This window comes from Vombatus ursinus, unplaced genomic scaffold (genome assembly GCF_900497805.2).
Source record: "Vombatus ursinus unplaced genomic scaffold, bare-nosed wombat genome assembly UNPS02014812.1, whole genome shotgun sequence".
NCBI lineage: Eukaryota > Metazoa > Chordata > Mammalia > Diprotodontia > Vombatidae > Vombatus > Vombatus ursinus.
Window position 1 is genome coordinate 37346481 of NW_020954590.1, and position 10660 is coordinate 37357140.

A 10660-nucleotide genomic window follows, 5' to 3' on the forward strand; every position below is an offset into this window, starting at 1 on the left:
AAATCCGAAGTAAAGATTTTTCTTTTGATGATGAGGTTGTCCAAATGATTTTTTTTTATATGAGAGCATTCTAATTCTAACAAAACACTAAACACTGTTGTTTCCTTGGTGATTTCCCCAACAATGAAAAGAAAATGGTATAACCACTCTCTCTGGAAAAAAAAGTGATTGAAAAATGAAATAGGGGAGAGAATAGGCATTTATTAAGTATCTACTGTGTTGTGTCAAATACTGTGCTAAGAGCTTACAAATATCTCATCTGATAAAGAACAAATCCATATTAAGGAATGTAGATTGTTATATAGTGCATTTATTTAGTTCATCAATAACCATTTATTGGAAAGTCAATTCAGAGTGGAAATGAACTGACTTAGAATTGAGTAGGAAGACATGGGGTTAATCTATTTTGGGGAAATTGCATAATGTTTTCAATGATACCAAGTTGCAATTCTTTCATATTCTCCACTATATAAAACACAAGGTACACCCTAATTCAGCAAATACTTGTCATTGCTACTCTCCCATAATTCCATGGTAAATATGTGAAGTAAATAATTGAGAAGAAGACGAACTTGCAAAGAACTATTTAATTAGTGATGCACCTTGAGTAGGTAATAGCTTGCACCATTAGCCTCACATCCTTTTGGATTCTCCATTATTTAAGATGGTTCAACTAATATGGTTTTCCCTCTTCTTTCCAAATGCAGCGTGTGCTTTCCGGTACAATGGGCTTTCATTTGTCTACCTCATCTACCTCTTGCTCATTCCTCTGTTTTCAGAACCCACCAGAACGACAATGCAAGGTAAGATAATTTATAATTCCTTTCTTTAAAGTGACTTGAAGACAATAAGGAACATAATGTGATCATTCCTGGCTCAAAATCTTACATTGGCTTCCTCCAATGAGCGAGGTGATGTCTCAGCAGAGCACAGAGCTCTTTAAGGGCCCACTGGGTGCTAGCCATGCCAACAGCTGAGATCAGCAGTGCCAGATGGCTCTTGTTCAGGGTGCATGTGTTTGTCACTTATATGGCTATTCTCACCATATAATCTCCGTATTATGCTCCTATTAGCAGGCCTGGCATGGTGCTGGGAATGCTTTGGCTAGTTAAGATTAATTGAAAGCATTGTCAATAAAATGATATTGATGATGTGACAATACTGGCAGGCACATTGGCCTATTGAATTGAAAACCTTGTCCTGGAGAGGGGATGACAGATTTCAGAACATAATCAGAGTGTAGTACTTTCAGAATTCACCAGGCTTAGAATCAGAGACTTGGGGCAGTAGCCGCTATTGTATTGAGTGCCTTGAGTGAACCTCAGCTTATCTGCATTTCAGTTTAGTATTATACCATCTTCTTCCAGTGAATATGTTCTAAACTTTAATTAGTAAAGGCATAGTTTGGGACTGTGGTGACATTTCTTGGGAGCTACATTTGTGAAAAGTCTAGATTACCTCTCCTTCAACTTAGAAGGAAGATAGGTATTATAAAGATCATTTACTGAAAAGGAAAGATAACCTATTCGATTCCTAGTTTCACTGAGCCACAGAAATTTGAGCTGTGAGGATGTCAGGCTGACTCAATCATTTTAGTAATTTGTCCCCTAAGGAGTAAATATTTTGGAGAAAAAGTAATATCCTTAGTTATAATATAAAACACCACATGATGAATTCTCTTGTCTCTCACCCTTCAACTGATGGCATTGGACTAACAGCTTGCAGTATGATCACTGATTTTAAATTTTCTTTCTAAAAGTGGCAACTGTTGATGCTGTGCTTATTTTCTTGTTGCAAGAAGAACCTAAAGCAATAAGATTCAATTATGTTAGTTATATGTATATTATTCAGGAATATGCGTAATATTTGGGAATATGTATATAGGGCTGAGAACATGGAAATCTACGCAAATCATCATTGAATGAATGATACCTACACTTCATGAAGAAGCATCTCTGGCCCCCACTTGCAAAGACCAGCATAGAGTCAATATGACTATTCTAAAAATGTAAGTTAAATAAAGTATAGTGACCTTTGTATGGTCAGTATAAAGAAACAGACTCTATGGTAAGGAGAGCCTGCCAAAACATACCAGTGTGGGTCTACCCCCATCTCTACAGAAAGCTACAGCTACTACTCTCCAAATGGACATTTTGTAGATTGGTCAATATCTTTCTAGATAGATTTAAGCAAACTGGATGAATGCATAATCTGGGGTTCTTGTTAGAATTTAGTTCGCCTATTTACCATGGAATTATAGGAGAGTCAGTAATCCTGTTGCTTAATTTGTAAATGTTCCCATGCTTTGTATGTTATCATAGCAAAAGGAATTTCATCCTGAAGATGATGATAATAATAGTTGAAGTTTATATAATGATTTCGGGCAGATCTATGATTTCGCTGGTATAGGGTAACTCCCAGTGACAAATTCCCTCTACCATTGGAGATCAGCTCCTACTATGAAGCTTATAGTCTTAGGGAGTTGCCTGGGATGATGAGAGGTTGTCGCTTACCCAATATCTCAGCCATTATATGTAGGTAGAGTTGGGTGAGAGGCTGGAAGGACACTTGAATCTCTTGTATTACTGACTCCAAGGCTAGCTCTCTAAAGTACAGAAATCACTAGTTCTGGACACTAGTTCTGGAATCCATAAACACAGGTCGGAAGCCTCAGATCTGATAAATACATTAAGTAAGCCACACCTCAGCTGATTAGTAACAAAAATGCACTTAGTATAACTTGAGATAGCTGGTGGCACAGTAGACAGAGCACTAAGACAAGTATCAGGGAGATCTGAGTTCAAATCCAGTCTGAGACACTGTAAACCTGGGCACATCACTTAAATTTCTGTTTTCCTCAGTTTCCTCCCTTGTAAGATTGGGAAAATAATTGCACCTACCCCACATATTTTTGGTGAGGATACATGAGTTAATACTGTTTTTTTAAGTGCTTAGCACAGTGCATGGTACACAGTGACACAGAGTGCCTGGCACAAATATTAAATATGTATTCCCCTCCCTCTCTTCCCTACCTGAAGACACCATGCCATGTTACCTCATTGCATTAAGGTTTTCAAAGAGTTCTACACATATTATTTCATTTAATCCTCATGACTTCCCTGTGGTATAAGTATTAACAGTATTATTATCCCCATTTTACAGATGAGGAACCTGACACTCATGAAGATTAAGTGATTTGCCTATGTTTATGCAACCAGTAAGTGTCAGGCAGTATTCAACCCTAGGTTTCTCCTGACTCTAACTCTCTTTCCTCCCTCTCTGTTTCTTCTATTCTCATGCTCCTTAGGTAACTAAGGAAGTAATATTAGAATCCTCACTGTAATACTCTGGGTTTTGTTTACGGGGAGGAACACTGAATCAAGGGAAAGTCCTATTTTATCTTCTTCCTCCCCACTGTGAAAATTCTGGAAAAAGTAACTCCTTTCAATGCCTCCACTTCCTTATCATTCAACTTCTTGCAACTTGGCTTCCCTCCCTAGTATTAATCGAAACTGCTTTCTCCAAAGTAATTTTTAGATGGCCAAACTTGATAATCTTTTCTCAACCCTCTCCTTCTTGACCTGTCTATAGCATTTGATATTGTTGATCACCCCTGCCTCCTGGATACTCTTTTTCCCCTTTCTTCCATAACATTGCACTTTCCTAGTTACCCTACTTGTCTAACTACTCCTTTGAGGTTGTTTGCAGGTCCATTGTCTTCCTTGCATTCCCCTGAGACTGTCCCTTGAAGCTCTTTTCTCAGCCCTTCTATTCTCTCTCTACCCTCACTTTTAGAAGTTTAATCTACACCAGTGACTTCAATTATTACTTCTATACCAATAGCCTCCAAATCTATGATCCAACTTCAGTCTGTTCCCTGAGTTCCAATTGCGTAATGGGCATTTTCACTTAATGTTTCACTGTTATAGCAAACTCAACATTAGCAAAAACTGAACACATCATCTTACTAAATAGCATCCCCTCAAATTCCCTACTTCTTCTGATAGCATTACCCACCCACCCCTCCCAGTCACCATTGTTTGAAATCTCAATTATCTTTGACTCTTTCATCTCTTTTATTCTCTACATCTGGTCAGTGGCCAAGACCTGCTACCTTCCTAAAGTTTCTACATCTATCTTTTCTCATTACTACTAAGCTAATTCATTACTTCATCACTCCTTTCCTGGATAATAACTGCCTAACTGGTCTCTCCTCCCCAAGTCATCTTTCCCAGAGACGCCAAAAATAATCTTCCAAATTTGTGGCTGTCACTCCTCTATGTAAAAGCTTTCAGTGGGCTCCCTCTTGCTCATAAGGGAAAAAAAAGAAACAGCCTGGAATTTAAAGATCTCCTTTGACCTCATTTTTCAACCCTATTTCACATTTCTCTCTTTTTCACATACTGTGTTCCAGTCAAACTAGACTACTAACTATTTCCCAGCCTCAGCCTCATTGACAGAATGATGGTATCTAAGAGATGGAAGGGACTTCAAAGACTACCTAGTCTAAACAGTGCCTGAATAGGAATTCCCTCTATAGTATCTCTAATGTGTGATTATCCAGACTTTACTTAATGACCTCCAGTGAAGACAGAGCAGACAACTCTACAACCTTACAAGGTGATAATTTATACTTTTGGATCAATTATAATTGATATGCTAATAATAAAAATAATAAAAAAGTTTATATAATGATTTCAGACTTTTTTCTCCCTTTTATGTAGCCTCAACTTTTTCACATCACTCAATTCTGCTGTCCAGAGCCAACCAGAACAAATTTAATCTCTGTTCCATATGGCAGCCCTTTGAAAACTTGAAGACAACTGTCATTCACACTCCCCTAATCATATGTTTTCCACTTTGAAGAATCCCAGTTCCTTCAATAGATCATTATATGTTATGGTCTCAATCTCAATTGGCCTTGTTTTTCCATGTACAGTACAATTTATGAAAGTTTTTTCTAAAATTTGATGCCAAGAAATGAATAGAATTTGTGATCTCAATGGGGAAAAGTACAGTGGGATTATCACTACCCTTGTTTTAGATACAATCCTTTACTTAATGTAGCCTAAGGTAGAGTTTTTGGCTATTGTGTCATACAAGGTGATTATATTGAGCTTGGAGCTCACTTTTTGAACACAAGTGTAGGATTTTGCTTCCTTCCTTCCACATCTCAAATTTTATCTCATTAGATTTAGTCAGTTGTTTTAGCCTGTCAAGATCTTTTTAAACACTGACTCTTGACATCTAAAACATTAACCATCACTTTTATTTTTGTATTATCTGCCAACAGATAATCATGTTATATGTGACAATCCAAACCATTGATGATGATGTAGGAGGATATGGGACAAAAGATAATTCCCTGGAAAACAATCTAAGTTGATGTTGACCCTAATAATAATCCTTCTTTGAGTTACAGATCTACCCAGCTAGGAGATTTTATCTTTCAGCAGATTTTAGAAATCAGACTGAATTCTAAGAAGGGTTTAAAGGAAATGTTTTGGAGCCTTCCACTGGTGTTATATCTCTCCATCATTTTCACAAATAGATAGGAGATTTTGTTGAATTCTTTGTTGAAATTTAGGTATATTGTCTACAGCAGTCCCCTTACCTAGTTATGTTGTCCAAAATGAATTTGAGGATAATTTGGCATGAACTGTTCTGAATGTGGTTATGTTGGTTATTGATTCCTCTTCTAAATTCCCCTTTGATAATATGTTCTAGAATTGTTTCAAGAAATCAGTCAGGGCTATCAAAAATGTGGCTCTTCTTTCATTCTGCAGCACCACTCCACTCTCTGTACTTTCTAAAATCTGTGATGGTGATTCAGCAATCGGTCACTACTTCTTTACCGCAGGACATAGTTAATCTAAGCTTGGTGACTAGATCTTATTGAAGATTAGTACTGTCTTACTGTCTCCTCACTAATCATGGGTTGCTGCCCTCTTAATCACTTTTGTCCTCTTCTTTCCAATCTAAAGATCATTTTCTTGGGTAGAAAAAAAAGAAGCAAAACAACAATTTACTTTTGAACAGAGGAATATTGATTGAAGGGCTCTACCCACCTCCCTTGTAGAAGGAGGGGATCATTGCTTCATGATCTGATTAATGTCTGGAAGAGAGTGTATAGCTCATTCATCTTTAATTATAAATAACAATTTCCTTCCAGGAAACCTCAGGGAGTTTGGGGACCAAAAACTCTGGTTGGAATATCAGACCAGTTAGAAAGACAAGACCCTGCTATTCCTAGCCACAATGATCTAAGGGGAAAAGATTACAAATACAATTGACTAGTATGTCTTTTTTAAAAAAAAAACAAAAAAACACAGTTTTATATAGGCTCATTTTTTTTTAAAAAAAAATAGTTTTTACTTTGAATTCTTCCTTTTCTTTTATTCTAAAGTGAGTTAAATGTATACATCCCCCAGTTTCAGACACGATTTCCTATACCACTGAGACAATCCCCATTTTCAGCCTTTTTATCAAACTAAGCAGCCCCCTACTCCCAGCCTGTACCATTAGAGTGCCATTACTATTACACTTTGGCAAGAGCCCATCACTAACAGGCCCACAAGTTTATACTCAGGTGCACAAGGGTCCTATGTTGCCAGTAAAAACAGAACTACAAAATAAAATCAAAAGTATCAAAGCCAATCCCTATGTAAGGAAATCACCCTCAGAGTCAAACTGCCAGTTCATTTTATAACAAAACAATACAAGGACAATGCAAAAACAAGATGCAAATAAATGTACAGGTGTTTGCTATGCTGCCCTTAAATTGCTAAAGGTGACAGCTGTGAGGGAAGAAAAGGAAACACTCGTGTCCTTTTCACACTTGTATTCTGACATCATGTTGTTTTTGCTTTTTCCTGCCTTTTCAGGGCCAAGATAGAGATTGACAATTAATACATGCATTGTTTTTTTAAACATCTAGAGAGGAGGACTCTGAGCAAAGATATTTGAAAGCTATACTTTGGGGTATTTTACCTTTAGGTAGATTTTAGAAATTAAACTGAATTCTTTTTTTTTAACCTTTTTTGGGGGGGGGTTAGGCAATGGGATTAAGTGATTTCCCTAGGGTCACACAGCTAGTGTTATGTGTCTGAGGCCAGATTTGAACTCAGGTCCTCCTGAATCCAGAGCCAGTGCTCTATCCACTGCGCCACCTAGCTGCCCCTAGACTGAATTCTAAGGAGGGGTTTTTTTGTTTTGTTTTGTTTTGTTTTGTTTTTGGCTAGGCAATGAGATTAAGTGACTTGCCCCGGGTCACACAGCTAGTAAGCATTATGTGTCTGAGGTCAAATTTGAACTCAGGTCTTCCTGAATCCAGGGCTGCTGCTCTATCTACTGCACCACCTAGCTGCCCCTCAAAGGAGGTTTTTAAAGGTGATATTTTGAAGCATTGCACTGGTTTTGTGTCAGGGCCTGATACGATTTTTGCTGGTGAGTCAGTGCTGTGTAAAGTAGGCATTTACTAAGAATTATCCTACTGCTCTGAAGGAGTTAAGTATCCAATGCATTTGGGGAAACATGGAGTTGGAGGAGGAGGGAGAAGGAAGAGGAGGGGAAGAAGGATAAAGAGAGGAAAAGGATGATAAAGAGGAAGAAGGAAGGAAAGAAAAAAGAAAGAGAGGAAGGAAGGCAGGAAGGGGGAGGAAGGGATGGAGGAAGGAAGGAAGAAAGAAACAAAGAAACAAAGAAACAAAGAAAGAAAGAGAAAGAAACAAAGAAAGAAGGAAAGAAGAAAGAAACAAAGAAATAAAGAAAGAAAAAAGAAAGAGAAATGGAAAGAAGACTACTACGTGTAATGTCATTTTAAGGTTTACAATGTTATTCCTCATAGTGAATTGTTACTGATGAATAATAAACAATTACAATTTTTATTTTAGGTATATGCTAATCACATAGCCCAATAAGAGAAGAGATGGAAAAATCTGGGAGAATACACTTTACCGCAGAATCTGAGAATGACATTAAGAGTCTGAATGGATCCAAAGAGGCCTTCAAGTTAAATTTATCTTTTGTGCCTGGAATCAGTAGTATTTTCAAGTACCATGGAATAATTCAAAAGTCAAACATGTTAAGCCACTGTTTTTCCTGGGAGCAGACAGTTGTCTGTGCTTCTATTGAATATTTTAGTAGACCATACTTTGAGTGATGGTTCTCCTCTTCCCATACAGGTCAGAGGGGCGATTCTTGCAAGAATTTCATCATTAGCATTGATTTTTAGCATGAATTTTCTCTTCAAATTCTGTGTTTATAATTTGTATGATAGCTGAAAAGTGTGGACTAAAACATATGGTCATAGAATATTGGAGGTGAGAAATTAGAGCTATAACTTCCCACTTGATTTAGAAATTCCTCCTTCAACAGTCTTATTAGATCAATAGGAAACTTCTGATGAAATATCTGTGGTGACAATAAACTGACTGTCTTTTTGCAGTAGCCAGATTTACTCTTGGACAGTTGTATCATCATACATATTCAGAGCTGAAAGAGACCTTGGCATTTATCTAGCCTAACACTCTTATTTTATAGATGGTTGAATTGAGGTATGGAGAGGTTCTGTGACTTACAGTGTGATGTAGTAGAATGACCATTCCTCTCAGAATCAGAGGATCTGAGTTTGAATGCTGGCACTGATGATTGTTAACTATATGGAATCATAGAAGAATCAGCTCATCTCCTGAGAGAATTGTGGGAATTGAGTGAACTACACTGAATCCCTCTTGTGATTCAATTCTGGCTCTAGTTCCATTCCCTTTCTATTCAAATATGGGTGTAGTCCAATTTCTGTCTTGTGAGACAACCTTATTCAATTATGGGAATTGTGAGAAAACTTTATTCTATTGTTTGAACCTAGCCCTGCATGGCTAGGAAGCTGGACCACCGCTACCTGTTTCTTAGAGAAACTCAGGACCTAGATTATGTTGACCAGAAGCCAGTCAGATGTGAAGACTGATGCAAGGAGTCTTCTCATAATTATGCTTCTTAATCAGCCCATATGCCTTTTCTGAAAACTGGCCCCATACTGGTCAATCAGTTACTGTTTTCTGGTTCATTTGGTTGAATACAGACACTTGAGGAGGAGTGGGACACTTCTTTTTTTTCTGATTTCAGGGAATTGTATCAATTCACTCTCCCCCCTCTCAAACTTTGAAACTCACTTATCGCCTCCCAACTTGGAAAGCCCCTAATTTTCCCCTCAGTTAGAAAGCAGATTATCTAATCCTGTATCCTGGTTTATATCCCGTTAGTTGTTTGTTTTTAATGCTCTAAAACCTGTCTTCCTCTGTATTCAGGGTCCAGTGCCAAGCTGAGGAAGCCTGATCCCAGTTTGTTATGCATTTGGCATGCATTGCTTAATAAACTGATATGCCTGGAAGCTCAAACGGTTGTGTTACCAGCTATTTCAGACTGTACCTGTCATACTCCTCGAGCCAGTTTTCTTTAAAATGGAGATAATAATATGTGTTATGACCAACCTCACAGGACTGTTAGAAGGAAAATACTATGGAAACCTTAAAACACTTGAGAAAATGTGAACTTGTTAGTGTTTAAAGTTAAACAGTAAATTTCTATCAGAGAAGGGGCTTAGAACTCAGTTGTTCTGATTTCTACTAAATCTTCCTCTTGATCTTGTGCAACTTATGTTCTTAGAGAACTGTCTAGAGAACTGAGTGACTTGCCTAATATACATGCATTTGTATATGTATGTATGTGTGTATGTATGTATGTATTCGCATGACCTTGGGCAAGTACTGTGTGTGGATGTAAGTGTTGCTGAGATGGGACTTGACTAGGGTTCCTGGTTTGAGGTTATCTGTCTAATCACTATACATGCTATTTTATGCTTTGTATATAATATTCATTTTATCTTCACCACAATCTTATAACATAATAGATACATTTTACAAACAAAGAAAGTGAGACTTGAAGTTAGGTGACATATCATTCAAGGTCATAGAACTTATATCAGAAGAACTCAGGTTCTTTGAATCCACACACAATGCTCTTTCTACCATTCAGTGGCACTTTCTGGGTTCCCTGTCTGTGTCTAAAGTGTCAGTGTTTAATTCAGTTTGTTAAACATTTATTAAGCACATCCTATGTACCAGGCACTATTCTAAATGCTGGGGATACAAAAAGAGACAGTCTCTCTCCTCAAGGAGGTTACAGTCTAATGGGGGAGACAACGTGCATGCAAATATGTATGAAACAATGTATATACAGGATAAATAGGAAATCATTAATGGAGAGAAGGCTTCCTATAGAAAGTGGGATTTTAGTTGAGACTTTAAGGATAACAGGGAGATCAATAGGAAGAGTTGAGGAGAGAGAGGGTTTCAGGCATGGGGGACAGCCAGATGACAAATGTCCAGAGCTGACAAATGGAGTGTCTTGTTCATGGAATAGCCAGGAGGCCAGTGTCACTGGATTGAAAAGTATGTCCAAGAGCAAAGTGTAAGAAGACTTGAAAGATAGGAAGGGGATCAGTTATGAAGAGTTTTGAATGCCAAACAGCATTTTGTATTTGTTCCTGGAGACAATAGAAAGTCACTGGAATTTATTGAGTGACTCTGTGTGTGTGTGTGTGTGTGTGTGTGTGTGAGAGAGAGAGAGAGAGAGAGAGAGAGAGAGAGAGAGAGAGAGAGAG

General features: G+C 37.7%; 1 protein-coding gene across 5 annotated transcripts in view; it reads left to right on the forward strand.

Moving 5' to 3' along the window:
* Positions 1 to 10660, forward strand: part of LOC114054137 (piezo-type mechanosensitive ion channel component 2) — a 527965-nt gene that overhangs the window by 85493 nt on the left and 431812 nt on the right. For all 5 annotated transcript variants that reach the window (XM_027877280.1, XM_027877282.1, XM_027877281.1 and 2 more), the window contains exon 2: positions 708 to 803. In XM_027877280.1, the coding sequence (XP_027733081.1) occupies positions 708 to 803 (96 nt within the window). The remainder of the gene's footprint in view (positions 1 to 707; positions 804 to 10660) is intronic.